General features: G+C 32.1%; 3 protein-coding genes across 5 annotated transcripts; 2 read left to right on the forward strand and 1 right to left on the reverse strand.

The window, feature by feature from the left end:
- Positions 1–7,208: 7,208 nt before the first annotated feature.
- LOC131647513 (nucleobase-ascorbate transporter 1-like) lies at positions 7,209–9,961 on the reverse strand. 3 transcript variants are annotated; one of them, XR_009297849.1, is made up of 8 exons: positions 9,670–9,961; positions 9,213–9,344; positions 8,988–9,090; positions 8,763–8,892; positions 8,539–8,639; positions 7,716–8,447; positions 7,567–7,625; positions 7,209–7,467 (listed from the first exon to the last, which is right to left on the reverse strand). XR_009297849.1 is itself a non-coding variant. In XM_058917406.1 (5 exons), the coding sequence occupies exons 3-5, from the start codon at positions 7,860–7,862 to the stop codon at positions 7,335–7,337; spliced, it is 339 nt and encodes a 112-aa protein (XP_058773389.1). In that variant the 5' UTR covers positions 7,863–8,447; positions 8,539–8,639; positions 8,763–8,981; the 3' UTR covers positions 7,209–7,334. The 3 variants fall into 3 exon arrangements, 1 of the variants encoding a protein (XP_058773389.1); XR_009297848.1 differs by having other exon boundaries at positions 9,013–9,090; positions 9,670–9,960; XM_058917406.1 differs by lacking the exons at positions 8,988–9,090; positions 9,213–9,344; positions 9,670–9,961 and having other exon boundaries at positions 8,763–8,981.
- Positions 9,962–10,225: 264 nt separating this feature from the next.
- On the forward strand, positions 10,226–12,453 carry LOC131647515 (co-chaperone protein p23-1-like). The gene is made up of 6 exons (XM_058917407.1): positions 10,226–10,321; positions 11,168–11,354; positions 11,455–11,623; positions 11,704–11,741; positions 11,825–11,885; positions 12,004–12,453. Exons 1-6 carry the CDS (start codon positions 10,317–10,319, stop codon positions 12,126–12,128), a joined length of 585 nt encoding a protein of 194 aa, XP_058773390.1. The 5' UTR covers positions 10,226–10,316; the 3' UTR covers positions 12,129–12,453.
- A 2,254-nt stretch (positions 12,454–14,707) lies between these two features.
- LOC131653075 (MA3 DOMAIN-CONTAINING TRANSLATION REGULATORY FACTOR 2-like) lies at positions 14,708–18,240 on the forward strand. The gene is made up of 4 exons (XM_058923116.1): positions 14,708–14,968; positions 15,262–15,666; positions 15,737–15,831; positions 16,046–18,240. Exons 2-4 carry the CDS (start codon positions 15,450–15,452, stop codon positions 17,867–17,869), a joined length of 2,136 nt encoding a protein of 711 aa, XP_058779099.1. The 5' UTR covers positions 14,708–14,968; positions 15,262–15,449; the 3' UTR covers positions 17,870–18,240.
- The last annotated feature ends 173 nt before the right edge of the window (positions 18,241–18,413 follow it).

Here is an 18,413-nt window from a genome sequence, read left to right on the forward strand (position 1 = left end):
ATTAGGGACATAGGTAGTATCAAATAAATTTTCTATTTCACGGGTCACTATCAGAACAATACATATTTTATTTTATTCAATAATTACTTTAATTTTAAAGATAAAATTCTTATTTTCAAATGTTAAATATTCTTTTTTTCCATCTCACAAGTTCCTTTTTTCTATTTATATTTTAATGCAATTGAGTTTACATAATCATTCTTCATTTTAAAAGTAATAGCTAATTTCAAATTTAGATACGTATCTAAATACATTTTATACCGTATAAAATAAATTTACTTGTTCTACCACACAGGTATTTGGCTAATTTAATTATATTGAAAAGAAGACTAGAGATACTCAACCCGATACAAAAGAGAAGAAGAGAATAAGATACAACATAGTGTTAGACTTCGCCCGCTCCAACCCGCTGAATACAAATAATAGGATTTAAACACTAATCTTCAAAAGTAATTTCAACATTACTCGAACAACTAATACCAAAGCAGACCCACGATAATGATTTAACCATAGACAAAACATTGTTAGCAACCAAATAATCACATTTGAAAAGGATAACAATTTGGGTAATCCATAAACTCCAAGTCACAATGAACAATAACAATCTCGGGCATCTCTTCTTTATCCTTCTTACATTAGTAGAATCAAAGAAACTGAAGTTATTTGCCATTGAAACAAACAGAGGCACACCAAAAAAGATCCATCCAATTCAATGTTGCAGACCAAATAAGACCTGAAATTATGCAATGCAGAAAGATATGTAAAGTTGATTCTTCTTCATGGAAGCAAAAGGGACACCCCAGGTTATGTTGACCATGAATTACACCTTTCTTACATTGTTGAAGTATGTCTTAAAACCTTTGTTGATGAAGAGAAATAAAATATATTTCGAGATTGCCAAAAATCAGAAAGTCGAAAAGCAGCAAGAATGTCTGATTTGACGATTAACGAATTTTGAGTTTGACCGGTTCGATTTATGGATTCGTTATTAAATGTTAGAATATTGGATATATATTTATTTAGAAATAGTCTAAATTAATATAAAATATATTATAAGTTATTTTTAATATTTTATTCTAATAATTAATGGGTTGTGTTTTGCGCTTTTTATGTTGGGATTTAGTCATTATAATTATGTATCTCTTCAGTGTTTTAAAGGGTGACAACTATAGAGCTTTAGAGAAAAAGGGAGAAAAGAGGTTTAGGGTTAAAGAGTTAGACAATACTTTTTGATACCATGGGTTTGAGTGATTCATATATTGAGGGTTAGAGAGGTTGTGAAACACTTGGGTAGAAAATAGGGGTTTGTTCTTGGGAGCCTTCAGGGTGGTTCTTGGGAACTCTTAAGATGAAGATTACTTTCTTGTAACTCATATGTAATCTCTTGTACCAACTTTTTGAGTATAGTTAATTGAAGATATGCTTTCTCCCCTATATTAGATCTTTTGATCGAGTTGGATAAACAAATCTTTTGTCTTTTATCGCTTTATTCTATTATAATTTATGCTTATTGGTTATTATTGTCGAAGGCCATTTATTTTGGTTTCTATTGTTCTTTGCCTCACATAATAAATTATTGATTGAATTGAACCTCGTCGTTATTCATAACAAGTGGCATCCACCGTGGGGCAAAAGGGCATCGTTTGCAAGTGAGCACCATGGGTAGATGGGAGATCGAGAATTTTTTTGAAAAACAACGAATTTGGATTGTGGAAAGTAAATATGCAAGAAATTTTAATTCAAGAGAAGGTTATCACACACCTAAGTAAAGCATAAATGACTGAGATGGAAGATAAGGCCAAGAGTGCCATTACCTATGCCTCGGGGATAAAGTTCTAAGTGAAGTTTCCAGAGAGCAAACTACGGTTATTGTGTGGGCAAAAATTGAATCATTGTATATGACCAAGTATTTGGATCATAGGTTGTGTCTGAAACAACAACTTTATTCATTCCAAATGATGGAGAATAAATTCATAGTTGAGCAGCTTACAGAATTTCACAAGATTATTTATGATCTTGAGAATATTTAAATGAAGATTGATGATAAGGACAGAGTTTTACGCTTGTTAAGTTCATTACCCAGATCCTTTGAACACTTTAAGGATACATTTATTTATGGTAAGGAAGGTATTATCACTTTGAATGAACCTCAAACGGCGGTAAAATCCAAAGAATTTTCAAAGGTGGAAGATTTGAAGATAGTGGTGAAAGCTTAAGCGTGTCAAGAGGAGGCGGTGAGCGTAAAGGAATGTCCAAATCAAAGAGGTTTGACAAGTCAAAGGTAAAATATTTTAATTGTCAGAAAACTGGTCACTTCAAGAAAGATTATCCTGAGAGAAAGGTCAATGATGATTTTGTTCAAGTTACGGTTGCCTTGGATGAGGATGGTTATGAGGATGTTGGTGCACTAGTGGTATCAATTTTAGAGACTGAAGATAGTTGGGTCATAGACTCAAGTTGATCTTATCACATGTGTCCAAGAATAGAATACTTTGAGACTTCGAAGTTGGTGCAAGGTGGAGTAGTTCGCCTTGGTGATAATAAAGCTTGCAAGGTTCATGGTACTGGTACGATCAAACTTAAAATGTTTGATGATCATGAGTTTCTTCTTCACAGTGTGAGGTATGTTCCAGAACTCAAGTGAAATTTGTTATCTATAAGCATGTTTAATGATATAGGCTATCGCACTAGGGATAAAAATGCATGTTACCGCTGAGTTGTTATTGAGTTTTTGGGGAAGGGAAAATGTTAAACAACTTACTTGGTTGGTAGAGAATTTCTTCTGAGGAAGAATAGTAAAAACCAAGGGATAAACCTGTTAGAAACTATAACAGAGAAAATTCAATTTAAGGTGGAGTTTCCTATTATGGATACCAGTAGTAGTGAGGGAACAATTACAGAGATCTCTGATTATCATTTGACTCATGATAAAGTGAGGAGGGGGATTTTAGAATCTCAAAGGAACAATTATGTTAGCCTTGGATGTTATGCTTTGCATATGGTTGAAGGGTTGCAAAATTGAGAAAGAAGGACCTTTAGGGAGGCATTTGAAATCAGGTGAAATCAACGATGATTGAAGAATCATACTTGTGGGCTTGTTAAATTACCTAGGTAAAAAAAGGTAATTGGAAACAAGTGGATGCGAGTGATGAGATCAATTTGGACGATTCACGGATTTCAAGTTTGAACAAATCGATCCTTGGGTATGTAGGATGCAGCCTCGAACAAGAAGCAACTGGGATCCTGCCATAAAGTAAAAGTATCCATTACCGCTGAAAAAGGATGCAGGTCCGCGAGAATAAATTGCAAAGCTTAAAACTCATCAGAAGCTTCCACTGATAGTAAGTGAGAACTAACGTTTAGATCCCAAGTCCACCTTCCCTCACTCCAAAATCCCAAAGAAGAAATCTTGGAACTATAATTATTGGCAGCCTCCAAAAGAGAAGGAAAAGTGAGTTGAAGCTTATGCGGACCGATCCACTTTTGATTCCAAAAAGCTATTAGCAAACTGTCACTTGGGTTAGACGAAATACTAATGTGAAACCAATTAGAATCATGCCCCCAATGTCCCACTATATCAAATAAATCCCTTCACCATAAAGATGATTTTGAAGCACCAACATATCAGGAGGAATCTAATAATACGCTTTTAACACTACCATATCGATATGAAAAAATAGAAGTCCATGGAAATGCGTGTTACAAAATGATCTTCCACACCCATTTTGACAAAAAAGTAATATTGAAAAACTCCCAATTTTTAATACCCAATCCTCTATCACACTTAGATCTATAAATATTTGTCCAAGGGACCTAATTAATATGATGCCTACTTTCTTCTCCTTTTCAAAAAAATGTCCTTTGAATATTAATAATATCCTATATCACATTTTTAGAAGCTTTATAAAACAAAAAAGAAGAATAGGAAAATATAATTAAGCATTGAGTTAATCAACACCAAACGACCACCAAAAGAAATTTGTTTTCCTCTCCAAGAAGAAAGCCTACTTCTAAGCTTCACTTGAATAGGCTCCCAAGTTAATTCTCGACGCGGATTTGCTTCGATTAGAATGCCCAAGAAGGAATATATTATAAATCTATTTTAACATGTTTTATTATTTTGTTTTTCATAATGATTTAAAATTGTAATTTTTAACTTTTTAATTGAAACGTGATTTTTATAAAAATTGATTTTTTCACTTTTAACTTTTTTTAATCTAAATTTTAATAGTAATCTCATTAAATCAACCTAGAATATAGAGATGAATATGGATGTTCAAAACCAAACCGGCCCAGTAAAAAACCGCAAAACCAAACCAAACCAAATCAAAACTGCAAAAAAATCGCATTTGGTTCGGATGTGTTTCGGTCATTTTTTAACAAACCGCGTGGTTCGGTTTGGTTTGCGGTTTGTATTTTACAAACCAAATCAAACCGCATTGTGTTACAACCCCCAAACTTCATTTAATTTATATCTAACCCAAACTCAAACCTATTATGCCTTAGCCTTACGATTGCGAATGATTTTCCCTCCCTCACACTTAAGGTTCCAGTTTAAGTCTTCTCAAATCTCTCTTAGCGTTATTGTGTCTTCTTCTCATCTTCTTTTCCATGTACATATCACCTCTTCTTTTCTAGTCTTTCATCTTTTAAGTTCTTTCTTTTTCATCTTATTATTTTTATTCTACTATTATCTCTTTCAATTACGTTTTTAATATTCCTCTTCTTATCTAATCTCTCTGCTCTTTGCTCTTTCTTTTTCATCTTCTCTAATCTTTCATCTCCTCTTTATTTCTATTTCATTATAATGTTTTTGATATTGTTTTATGATACTATTTTATGTTTTTTATTTGACTTATATCTAATCTTATTTTTGTATATTAAATGGAAAGTTGTTATCCAAATATAATGAATTTTGTTGTTATTTAATAATGCATAAATGACTAAATACAAAGTTAAGTTGTCATCTATATGTGTATGTATGGTTCAATAAATTTTTATAAAAAAACCGAACCAACCGAACTAACTCAAACCGCATTTGTTTGGTTTGGTTTGGTTCGGTTTGGTTTTATTTCTAATAGTCAATTAAACCAAACTGAACCACACACTTTTATCTCTTGCGGTTCGAATGATTTTTTTACGTCAAACCCATCCAAATCACACCGCAAACACCCCTATAAATAAAAGTTTGAACTTGCTATATTTCGCTTATTTTTATTATGACTTCAAAATTTTCACTCATTCAAAAAAGTGATTGCACTAATAAATGTGTTAGAAAAGTGATTGTAGTAATAGAAAAGAATACACAATTTTATGTTTTTTTTATTTATAAATTAAATAAATGTAGAAAATCTTATATTAAAGTATTTTTTTTTTGGAACAAATATTAAAGTACTTCTTCTTCTCTAACTAGTAGAAAGACCCGTGCGTCCGCACAGGTAATTCAAATCTTAAGATGAATAATGTATTAAAACGCATAAAACGAAATTTAAAAATTCGAATGAGAAATGTTAAATTAAGATTCATAAAACATAATATAGATGTAATAAAGCTATATATAGTAGCTATTTAAAAAAAAGAATTTGAAAATGCAATTGGTAAAAGGGTATTATGGTGATAGCGACCCGTGAAAGTAATGAATTTCAGTAATAAAATTCACATAAGAAAGATATTATGTTGATAATGACCCCGTAAAAATAGTGAGTTTGAGTAATAAAATTCAGTATCCTAGATCGGCTTATTTATTACTGATATATGAATGTTATTATAAAATTACTAATAACTGCAAATATTTAAAGATAAATATGTAGCATATCACCAATATGATAAATTCACTATGTTTAATAACTATAAATATTTGTAAATATCTCTAATAACTATAAATATTTATAAATATTTTATTGATTAAAAAAAAGGTATTATCACGATAGTGACCCGTGAAATATTATTAGATTTTGATTATTAAAATAAAATATAATTTAAAATTAAAAAATATACTAATTAGTATTTTTAATTATAATAAATTAAAAGAAATGATTAAATTTGTATTAAAAATAAATATTGTCACTCAAATTTATATTTATATAAATGTAAACTTAGCCATATATTTATTCCTATCTTAAATTATTCGAAAGAAATATCATTACAATATAAAATAAAATTTAGATGCTTATGTCTATGTCTTAATATATCTTTACATATATTAACAATAAATGATAGAGTATGAATTAAAAAAATATCAAGAGCAATCGTCTCAACAATATTTCTTTTGAATATAGTAATGAATATAATCCTGCTAATACAATATAGAGTTTCATTAGTACTTTCAGCACGGATAATTTTATTTGACACAGTATAAAATATATTTAATGATAGATGTAAATTTAAAATAAATTATTTAATAATAAAATGAATAATAATTATATAAATTCAGTTGTATTAAATAAAAAAAATATTGTTATGATAGTGACCGTAAGAATTTGAATTGGTAAAAAATTTCTTTTTAAATTTTGAGATATATTTTTAAAAAATTAAAAAACATATTAAAGAATTAAAGCAAGAATTAAATACCTTATAAAAAATTATAATTTCAATAAATCTTTTTAACTTTTTTTTTACCAATCACTCACCGTAATTTAATTACTTTTTTTTTGCAGCTTTTAATTAGATTGTATAAAGTTTTAAAAATTTCTGAAATATATCAATTAAAATCATTGAAAGACAAATAAGGAGAATAAAACCCCATTTTAGCATGTGGAAACAACCATTATATTATGGCTTATGTTAATAACATTTGGATAATAAGTAACAATTTGAAGCCAAAGACAAAGGCTTGTGGGAGGCATGTGCCCTATCTCATCAATAAAGGAAGACATTCCTGATCCTTCTTACTACATATTACAGAATGATCACATCACATGTACCATTCATTTTTGCTACTTCAAACCTACAATAAACTTTCTATAACATCTATAACATGTTTTCTAGAATTAAAACTTTCTAGTCCAATGTCAAATCAGTTTTATAAAATTTGATAGAATTTCAAACAAAAAAAAACTTTAGAGTATTTATCAGCTTGTAACTGACTGGAACAACGCAATGAGATATCCCTTCATAAACGCAATTGTGATAGGTTTTCGCTAGCTTTGGTAATATTTACTTGGAAAAAAAACTCAAAAAAGGGGGAAATAATTCAAAGATGCAGCAAATTTGATACAGAAGTTCAAAATATATATCATATCACCAGAAAATTCATTTTATCACATACTATGAGTGGCCCACTTTGTCAGTAGTAAACCAAGTATCAAGGTTATAAGAATATGAGATGAAATTTGTCATGGACAGTAGAATATCATAAAACCAGCAAAGAATATCATAAAACCAGCAAAAAATATCATAAAACCAGCAGAAATTTGAACAACTCTGCGACTTCCAACTCGAGTCAGGCCGAGGAGTCCAACATTTTCCCTGGAATAATAACCAACCATAGTCAAGTTATCTTAGAAAAACAAAAGCATCTACATAGCCAAGCAACTTGTAATCAAACTTCAATGACGAGCGACTTACACAGAAACAGTGGAACCAGTCCCGGTTCCATAAAATCCATCAAGCAAGATATTGATCCCCTATGAAAAATTAATAAGATAGGCTCTTAGATACGCAAATAAATATCATTAGTATTAATATCAATGTTATTAGCAATTCGAGTAATTTACCTGCCAACCAATGCCTCGACTCAACACATAAGCAGGAGGTGGAGTGGCAATCGCCAACCGAGATGCTGCCTTATATGCACCAGTCTTCTTTTTGTTAGCTGGATCAAGTTTACCGGCAGTATTATCATCCTTAATGGTGTTCCTCATTGTATAAACTAACTATTCAGACAGATCCGTTTTGGACCGTAAATTTACATATTGTATGAACGTACAATAGCAAGATTAGTTACATATGACAGAATCAATAACAAACTTTCCAAATATAAATAATATGCACAAACTATTAATAGATCAAGCAGAGAGTAAAATAACTAATTGAAGACAGTCTTGATAAGGTTCAAGGCGACCTGATTCTTAGCAGCATCACTGATGAGACGCTCGGAGTCAGTGAAAGCGACGTAAGATGGCGTGGTTCTTTTAGCGACAGTACAAGCACTATGAAAATGTATGCGAGACTTAAGACAGTTGAAAATCCGAGCCAAATTGCAAAAGCCAAAAGATGAGGAATACAAATGGCAAACATTACACACACAAGTCCAGCTATGGCAATAAAATGTGGAAGCTAATCCACTCACTTCTTCTTCCCTGTCAGTAATATGAATAAGACCTTATCCACCCACTTCTTTTACTGCATCAATTTTCTTATAGGTTGAAAGATGATCAGTTATACCATCGCAGAGGAAAATATTTATCTTGATTTTATTTTTATCTAATGAATTAAAGTGACACTGCCTGCATTTCACAATTAATAGTAATTTTTAGTCTTTTGCTTATGATGAATACATTCAAAAAATTTACTGTCAAATAAATTTCGCTTACGTACCTTGCTTCTGCTAAGTCCGCGGTAGTTGCCTTTGCAGCTTCTCTAGTTATCAATGGATATTTGGCGGATTTTGAAAGAGGAGAGAAATTTATAGCTCGACCCTATAAAATAACAATTGCTAAACATGAGCTGTACATCATCAAACATCAAGATAATAACAATTAGCAACAATTTATGGCTCATGTTTAGTAATTATAGATAAGAAATTAAATTGTAGAGATCACCTAACATAGAAAGGAATTCATGTAGAAAGGAATTTATGGCCATGTCACCAATAATGTAGAAAGGAATTGACATTCTCGCGAAGATTTGAGTTTGGCTGAGATCACCTAATGTAGAAAGGAACTCATGTGCCTGCATTTTAAACACATCAGGTCTGTTAGTAGAAAGCCTGAAACAACAATAGAATAAAAAATTAATGACAAGTTCTAAACTCTAGATGTTACAACACAAAGGATGTGGAACACAAATAACCAGACAAACATCTTCAGCATGCCTAGTATATGACAATGATAAATCAATTTTGTTTTTTACTCCCCAAGTGCTTATAACCTGCAACAGAAAAAAATTATACTTCAGAACTTCAAAGAAACTTATAATCCAGGCACAGGCAAGCTGTGCATGTTTGACAATAGTTATCTCACTAAAATATGCAAGTGAAAAGTAGAAATTACCTCCTTGTCTTTCTCAGTGAGGGTAGGCAAATCAATATGAATTTGAGATGCATGCAAGGTAAAGAATGCCCCAGCTAATGTTGCTGAATTTTTAATGGTACAAACAACATCCTGCCCTGTAACTTCAGCTACCTGCATAGTAGTTTCAAGTAGAACTTGTAAGGCATGAAGAACTTGTCAGAGAGTAAAAACTTAATTTCAAATCAGTATTATTCAGATCTACAGAGTAAAAACTTAATTTCTTAGCAAACCCTAAATTGTTTGTTCAAAAACTCAAAAACAAATCACTCCATGGATATGTGAAGAAGACAACAAATCCTAAAACCAAAACATCAAAAGATACAAACAATCAGCGAAGAAAATAAATTCTAAAACCGAAACATCAAAAGATACAAGAACTCCTCAAATTTCTAATAAAAGAGAAAGATAAAAACTTAAGGGGGAAAAAGAGAGCTACCATCGATTGCCACCGCCAGAGGAGATTGGAAGAGTGAAAACGGTGACGGAAGAATGAAGAAGATGGATGGAGATCCACAGTCTCTCTCTTTCTACAACGTGAATGTGATGAAGGAAGAAGGAAGAAGAGTGTGGAGCTTACCGGATCTGATGAGAGTGGGAAAGTATTGGATTTGCTAGGGTTGGGGGAGGGAAAGGGAAACGGGAAGAGAGAGACAAGTACGGTGCTTTCAAAATTCAAAATGAATGGAGGAAATTGTTTGCCCGGTTAAAAGCCCAAAATGTGAAACCCAAAGGATATTAAGAAACAACCAATATGAATATGAAAAGGGGTGCCACTTGGAGGAATGGATAAATGTGATTGGTGGGAATAAAACTTTGATTTAGCAAATTACAATAAAGGGTTTTTGTAAGAGTAATTAATTTTTTCATTAAGGGTAATTTAAGATATTTGGTGGTATGTTTTATTCTTAGTTAGGTAGTTGACTTTTCATTGCTATTTACCAAACACATGCCAAGGGACAAAATTGGAATTACAAACTCTTGCTTGACCTATAAAACGATAAATTTCGGAGAAAGCCCGTTATTCAACTTAACTCTTGCTTGACTCTAGAAACACTCTGAAGATTTTCTGATAAAATCTTCAATATGAGGTTCGCATTTTTATCACTTCCATTTTCTTTGATAATTTTCCATTGATTGTCGTTTCAGAAAATGCTTGAACAAACAATTTAGAACTACATGCACATAGTTTTGTTTTGTTCATAATTATTTTTTAGTCATAAAACCTAATTAGGGTTTTTAGCATTTTGCTGGATTTTCTATGGAGAAATGCTTTCATGTTGATTTTGATAGCTAATTATTGATCTTAATATTGTTTTTCGTTGCATAGCTATGATTCCATGGTTTCTCTGTGGTTAATTTCATTTGAAAACTAGGTTTACTTTGAATTAGGGTTTGTAATCTGTGACTTATTTTGTTCATATTTGGATAAGATGTAGTGTGGAATTTGGTTTGTCGGTTTGTCCTGATCTAGTTACATTTTAAATTTGATCTCAGAAGTGTGGAATTGGAACTATTCATTGTTCTATGATACACTATTTAGCACAAAGTGTTGTTAAACAGTGTGATGACACGCCGGATCGTAGTAGAATTAGAGAAAATATCTACTTTCCCTCATTGGCAACACTGCTTACCATTCATATCATTAAGATTAGATTTGCGAGCACTTATGAAATCATGTCATACTTTGTTCTTTTGTCATTATGGTATGGAAAATGCTGTTTCTTAAGAAGCACAAACAAACGAAACACAAGAATTACACTTACCACGCCTATGATTCCGTCAAAAGCCACTGTTATATTTTTTTTTCTAAATAGTTACTTTGTCTATCGTACAATTCGTTTCGTACCATATAGCATAACTCTTATGGTATTATATGAAGTGGAAAATTCTGCAATATGTTCGATCTCTGAATTTGTTCGCATCTGGTACTACAGCCGCCATCCAACTGTCAAATGGGCCCAGAGGTCTGATGAAGTGCTCATAACAGTTGAGTTGCCTGATGCTCAGAATGTGAAGCTCAAACTTGAGCCAGAGGGAAAATTTTACTTCTTTGCAACTGCTGGTGCCGACAAGATTCCATATGAAGTCGACATTGATCTGTTCGACAAGATTGATGTAGATGTAAGGGTCACTAGTTTATGATTTTCTGTATATATGCAAATGTTAGTATTATTACTCTCTACGTCTCTAATTATAAGCCTCTTTCTTGAAAAAAAATCAGAATAGCGAATCCAGTGCTAGTTCAAGACAGATCTGCTACTTGGTGAAAAAGGCCGAGAACAAATGGTGGGACAGATTATTGAAGCAGGGAGGGAAATCTCCTTCCTTTTTGAAAGTTGATTGGGATAAATGGATTGATGAAGATGAAGTGAATGAGCAAGATGCCAATCGTTAGTGATTTCAATAGTATCTCTGAATTTTTGGTTTTATTTTTCATTGGCTTGTCTCATTCCTGAATATTGTTTTTCAGCTGTATCTGATATGGACTTCGGCGACGTCGACTTTTCTGTAAGTAGCCTTGCTCAGTCGATAATCTAATAATACATTTCTTTTCTGTTAATTTTTGATACATAAGTTCACTTTCTATGCAGAAGTTGAACATGGGCGGGGGTGACAACAGTTTGGATTTTGATGCTGCAGGCGATGACGATGGTAAGCGCGATGCATCTGATTTTTTTAAACTTTTTTATGGCTTGAATTTCCGTTTTCTTAATTTACTCTGCCATGGCTGTATTTGACTTCGGTGTACTTGATCTGTTTTCTTTACCAGATGACGAGAGTGATTCAGAAGAGGAGGATACAGAGGAAGCAGAGGAAGCATCTTCTGGCATTGAGCTAGATGCAAAAGCCACTGTAAACGGCAACGCAAACGAAGCACCTGACACCAAAGCATAATAAACTTTTTAGATAGCTCTGACTGTAACTTTCAGAATACCCTGCTTACCAAATAACCTTTGAGGGGTTAACTGGTTATGTGGTGTCTGACAAGGTGGTCCTGACATGTGTTTGCTTCCTTTTTGGTGTTTGCCCCTGGATTTTCGTAACACGATTAACATACGAGATGGTTCAGAGCATGTTTTTGTTGGAGTCGATTATGCATTGGTGAAAATTATTTTTGTGTGTATGGATTGCATTGACGTGAGATTAACTATTGTTCTCAATTAGTTTGTGTTTTTGACTAATGAGATTAAATGCAGTGGACAAAGGATTGAAATGCATACTCACAGGTTGTTGTTTTGTGTCAAATCATATAAATCCCAAAATCATTGATCTGATTGTGTAAAGTATATAATGCGGAGAGTTATATTTATCAACACTGATATAGGAATAGAGCAAAATACACAGGATTCTGCGGCGGAAAAAACCTATTCAAGTAACATTTTCAATATAAGTCAAACAGGGTAAGTCATCAACAGAGAGATAATAATTCTCATAAGATTCTAAGTTATTTATTACTATGGATGATGAGTCTTTGATTAATCAAAGACCATTACTTGACCTGAATTTAAGAATTGGTTAGAGCCTATGAAATTTAAATGAATTTAACATCTGTATATTGATCAAATGTGGACTTTGGGAGAGCTGTGTAAAGGGGTTAATCCTTGAGTGTAAGTAAGTCTTAAACTACGAAGAAACTCTATTTACCGGTTGTAATACTTTAATTTGTAAGAAATTTACTTATTGGTGGATATCATGAATATGAAATATGGGACATTAATATTATTGGTGGATATCATGAATATGAAATATGGGACATTAATATATGAATGTCTACATAACACAATTTGAATGGAAGCTTTGAAATTCTAGAGTATACCAAAAAGATACGCAAAGCAATACATGATTGCTTTTCTTAATAGAAATTTATTTGATTATGTGTACATGATACAATTTGAATGGAAGCTTTGACGTTCTAGAGCATACCAAAAAAAGATGAAGCTTGTGTTTACAAGAAGTTTAGTGAGGGAATAATTGAATTTTGTATTATATGTGGATGTCATGTTATTATGTGGATGGCATGTTATTCATAAATGACATCTCTACCTTGCAACAAGTCAACATTTGAATAGGAAATTGCCTTAAGTTAGAGACATATATAGACAATGCACTAAGATGCATGATTTTAAGAAAAATATTCATGTTCATTTTTGTCCAAATTACCATCTCTTCCAAATTAGTATAAGTCACTTTTAAAAAAAAATTGTTCCATATTCTAACTATTAATGATATACTTTTAATATATTTTTTTAATATTCTTTTAATAAAATACTTTTAAAAGAGAATATTCTTTTAATAATTTTGTTCCATAAAAAATATTTTATTCAACATTAATATATTTGTTTCAATATATTCTCTATTATTTATTATTATTTCTTCCTCTAATTCTTTAAATTTCTCTTTCATATGTTATAAATGAACAGTGTTGTAAATTCATACCTATTTCTCTTTCCCACATAAAATTTATTACCTTTCTTAATTTTTATAAAATATCTAAAACGTCTTATAATTAGGATGGAGGAAATAATGTTTATTAATAATCTATAAGATTTTTTTATTTTAAAATAATAAAATCCTTAAAATAGTTAATCTATTTAGTATCCTTTTAAGTGTCATTTTAGTGTCATTTTAGTATAAATCTCTTCAACCAATATAGTGTATTATTAGAATTGTTTTTTCTATTATACCCTCGTTTATTTTCTCTTTCCAAATAAATTCAATAATCACTCTCTTTTTTCAATGACTAATTAAGGAATTTATTGAGAAAGTAAAGGTATAATTCACAAATCATAACATTAAAATATAAAAACGACACTTAAATAAAATAAAAAAATTCATTTAAAACGACACTTAAAAAGAAACGGAGGTAGTATTACATAAGTGAGATTTTGTTAAATATAAGGACAATATTATTAAAATTCATAATCAAAATTTATTGTGAATTAATATAAAATTAATTTGTATAGATTAATAATTATATCTCACAGAACATAAATATGAGATATAAATTTTCTTATATGTGTAAATATAATTATATAACAAAGAATATTTATATTGAATTGACATTATATAATAATACTAATGCAAGTGTTATAAATTATTCTTGTGATATTTATGTATGTTACAATTGGACATAAAACTACTATGATGTTTAAATGAAGAATTGAATATTTAGTTATCACTTAAATATTATTTGTTATTAGATGATTATAAAATCGACTTTATTAAATATTTCACGAATTATATTGATTATATATACATTGAACTTATTTATTATTAAGTGTATTAAAAAAATTTAATATTTAAGTATACAAAAGTACAAAACGTGACACATATTATTTCTTTAAATCCAAAACAATTTTAGATACGTGATAAACTCAAATATAAAAAAGTGGCATAAGATTGCATAAATAATACGCCACATGCACTTGGTCTTTGATGGTTTTTTCCTCTAGCGTCTCTATAGGCAAATGTGTAGGTAGCATTTTAAACGTCACAAACTTGTTCAACATTATTTCCTACCACACATTACAATACAAACTCCTTATACTTTGCAACCACCTTTCAAACACTCTTCATTCTCTCTCTTTGTTTCACTTCCAAACAAAAGAGGGAAAAACAAAAAACAAAATAACTGTTACTCATAACTGCAATAACTTCCATGTAGAATCAATATCATATGTTCATAGTTTCATTCCAAAATCATTGGCCTCTGCATATTTGATGATGTTTTGAAGGTATGTTAGGTTTTGCTTTATTTCTATCTCAATTTATGTCATCAAAATCATTGATGATTTTAGGCCTTTCATCCCTTTGTGTTTTTAAAAAAAAAGCTATGTAGTACCGACATCTCTGAATAAATTGTGTATGGTGTCTGACATGTCTTGTCTGACACCGACAAGATACCGATACTAATGATTACGATAATAATGATTACGTTCAATTTATAAGTGTCTGGGTTTGGTTAGTTTCATTTCATTTGTGTATATGCAAACTCATGCCTATGTTTGTTATGATCATTGTATGACAGAAGAAAAATGGATCAAATTCAATGGAACAATGAAAATCGAAAAGATAAGATAAAAAAGCTGATTAGAGGTTGATGTTTCCTCAGACATGTCATTGAATGATTGTCCTATTTATTATGAATTGATGCTCTTTTTCGAGTATATATTATGGCTTGTGTGAATATACATTAGAAGTTTTGAGACAAGTGTAATGGATTTCAAGGACGGCCATGTGTCGAACGAGCATCGCGAGCTTCATCGATCTGCAGCAGAAAGTGTTGATCCAATATCTGTTTCTCCTTTACAACTTTCTTCTCCTAAGTCACCAAAATCTCCAGGGTCTTCAAATGCGCAAGTTAAGGGAAACACTTTAAGTCCAAAAAATAATCGGCAATCGCATTCTCCAAAAGACGGACGTCCAAAGAAAGGTGAAGGTTTCTTGAATTCCTTCGTTATGCTGAATGCCGATTCGTTCTAACTAATCATTGTGAATTGCAGGTGGTTCAGGTGGGAAAGGCACCTGGGGTGGATTGCTCGAAACCGAAGACATGAATGTTCTTGATCCGAACGATCCAAACTACGACAGCACTGAGGTAGGTTGTTAAGATTTCATCGTTTTCTTAATATTATAGAAACTTATATTATATCGATCAAATCAGTGTTGTCAAATAGAGGCTAATACGTAACGAAGTTTGAACAAACTGATATTTTCTGCGATCTGCTATTGACAACACTGATTCAAATCTTTGGTTACTTATACGGTTTTGTAATATATCGACAACTATGCAAGTATATACGGTTTTGTAGGAAATTGATGATTCAAATGAAAAGAAAAAGAACACGGCGTTGGAAGATTACAAGAAAAAAGCTACAATAATAGTGGAAGAATACTTTACAACCGATGATGTTGTTGCGACAATGAGTGAACTTAGAGAAATCGGTAAACCAGAATACAGTTACTATTTCGTCAAAAAGCTTGTCTCGATGTCGATGGACAGACACGACAAAGAAAAAGAAATGGCTGCCATTCTCTTATCTGCGCTTTATGCGGATATAATTCATCCATCGCAAGTTTACAAAGGATTCACCAAGTTAGTCGAGTCAGCTGATGATTTGATTGTGGATATTCCAGACACGGTGGATATTCTAGCGCTTTTCATAGCTAGAGCTGTTGTTGATGATATCCTTCCACCGGCATTTTTGAAGAAGCAGATAGCGAATTTACCAAATGATTCTAAAGGTGCTGAGGTTTTAATGAAAGCCGAGAAAAGCTATCTGACAGCGCCTTTACACGCTGAAATCATCGAGCGGCGTTGGGGAGGAAGCAAGAATACAACAGTCGATGATGTGAAGGCGAGGATAAACAATTTCTTGAAAGAGTATGTAGTAAGTGGTGACAAGAAAGAAGCTTTTCGATGCATCAAAGATTTGAAAGTTCCGTTTTTCCATCACGAAATAGTGAAAAGAGCTCTTATAATGGCAATGGAAAGGCGACAGGCGGAAACACCGTTGCTAGACCTATTGAAAGAAGCGGCCGAAGAAGGCTTCATCAACACAAGCCAAATGTCAAAAGGATTCAGCAGGCTGATTGAAACTGTCGACGATTTATCGCTTGACATACCGAATGCACGCGGAATACTTCAACAACTGATAGCGAAAGCTGCTTCCGAAGGTTGGTTATGTGTCTCGTCACTAAAATCACTTACAGCCGAGGATGAAAAGAGCACGATACAAGAAAATGTTGCAAGATGTTTCAAGATGAAAACACAATCCATCATTCAAGAGTACTTTTTATCAGGTGATATATTCGAAGTGAATAGTTGTTTAGAACAAGAGAACAAAAAAAACTGCGGCGAACTAAATGCAATCTTTGTTAAGAAACTAATAACTCTAGCAATGGACAGAAAGAATCGTGAGAAAGAAATGGCTTCTGTATTACTCTCATCGCTTTGTTTTCCACCCGATGATGTTGTGAGCGGTTTTGTGATGCTAATTGAATCAGCAGACGATACCGCTTTAGACAATCCTGTCGTTGTTGAAGATCTCGCTATGTTTCTAGCAAGATCAGTAGTTGATGAAGTTTTAGCACCGCAACAGCTCGAAGAAGTTGGAACACAATGTATAAGCCAAGATTCAATTGGAAGCAAAGTACTTTTGATGGCGAAATCATTGCTAAAAGCTAGACTCGCAGGCGAGAGAATCTTGAGGTGTTGGGGAGGGGGTGGAAGTAGCAAACCTGGATGGGAGATCGAAGACGTTAAAGACATGATCGGGAAATTGTTGGAGGAATATGAATCGGGTGGCGATATAAAAGAGGCTTGTAGGTGCATGAAAGAGTTAGGCATGCCATTTTTTCATCATGAAGTTGTTAAGAAAGCTATGGTGAAAACTATTGAAAAGAAGAATGAGAGGTTATGGGGTTTGCTTAAAGAGTGTTCTGAATCAGGGTTAATAACTATGAATCAAATGGTTAAAGGTTTTGGAAGAGTTGAAGAAGCTCTTGATGATTTGGCTTTGGATGTTCCTGATGCTAAAAATCAGTTTGGATTTTATGTTGAAAAAGCTAAGAATGAAGGATGGTTGGACAGTTCATTTTGCTACAACAATGCAATAGAGAATGGCACAAGTTAAGTTTTTCGATTACCACGATATAGGTACGAAACGATGTATCTATTGTCCACATCGTTCATGAGTGATCAGTCTTTGTTAGAAAATTTAGTGGTCTCTTTTTCTTACCGAGTTTTTCCATACACAGAAGTCAGAAATCGAATCTCTGACTACTTGTTTCAGGTGTCTGAGTCTCTTACCGCTTGGACCAACAGGATGTTGCTACATATGATAAAGTTATCTTGCAAAACTTATTTTTGTTTATCTTTGTTTCTAAATTTACACTCACATTAGATGCAAGCATAAAGGCATGCTTTATTGATTCATAACTACTTAACTAGCTTTGTAACAAACTTGAAATTTATTTACACAATATTTTTGTTTCATTTTGTCTATTGATTTGGCCCTTTATCATTGATTACACAATTTCAGTTTTGTTTGATTATAAAACTAATTAATCAAGTGTCAATTAAAATTATAAGAATTTTTACTTGTTATGAAACAAGTGTTACAAAAACTCAGAATTCGATTGAAAGTAATTATGGAACAAGTGCTACAAAATCACAAT

The sequence above is a fragment of the Vicia villosa genome, linkage group LG2 (genome assembly GCF_029867415.1).
Source record: "Vicia villosa cultivar HV-30 ecotype Madison, WI linkage group LG2, Vvil1.0, whole genome shotgun sequence".
NCBI lineage: Eukaryota > Viridiplantae > Streptophyta > Magnoliopsida > Fabales > Fabaceae > Vicia > Vicia villosa.

Bases quoted from the DNA above. Each gene is read 5' to 3' on its own strand.
- LOC131647513 (XM_058917406.1), bottom strand. From the start codon at position 7,862: ATGAGGAACACCATTAAGGATGATAATACTGCCGGTAAACTTGATCCA. The intron at 7,626-7,715 runs GTAAATTACTCG...AATTTTTCATAG, and splicing joins GTCGAGGCATTGGTTGGCAG to GGGATCAATATCTTGCTTGA. The intron at 7,468-7,566 runs GTAAGTCGCTCG...TTATTATTCCAG, and splicing joins ACTGGTTCCACTGTTTCTGT to GGAAAATGTTGGACTCCTCG.
- LOC131647515 (XM_058917407.1), top strand. The intron at 11,624-11,703 runs GTTAGTGATTTC...ATTGTTTTTCAG, and splicing joins GAATGAGCAAGATGCCAATC to CTGTATCTGATATGGACTTC. The intron at 11,742-11,824 runs GTAAGTAGCCTT...CTTTCTATGCAG, and splicing joins TCGGCGACGTCGACTTTTCT to AAGTTGAACATGGGCGGGGG.
- LOC131653075 (XM_058923116.1), top strand. From the start codon at position 15,450: ATGGATTTCAAGGACGGCCATGTGTCGAACGAGCATCGCGAGCTTCAT. The intron at 15,667-15,736 runs GTGAAGGTTTCT...TGTGAATTGCAG, and splicing joins AGACGGACGTCCAAAGAAAG to GTGGTTCAGGTGGGAAAGGC. The intron at 15,832-16,045 runs GTAGGTTGTTAA...ACGGTTTTGTAG, and splicing joins CAAACTACGACAGCACTGAG to GAAATTGATGATTCAAATGA.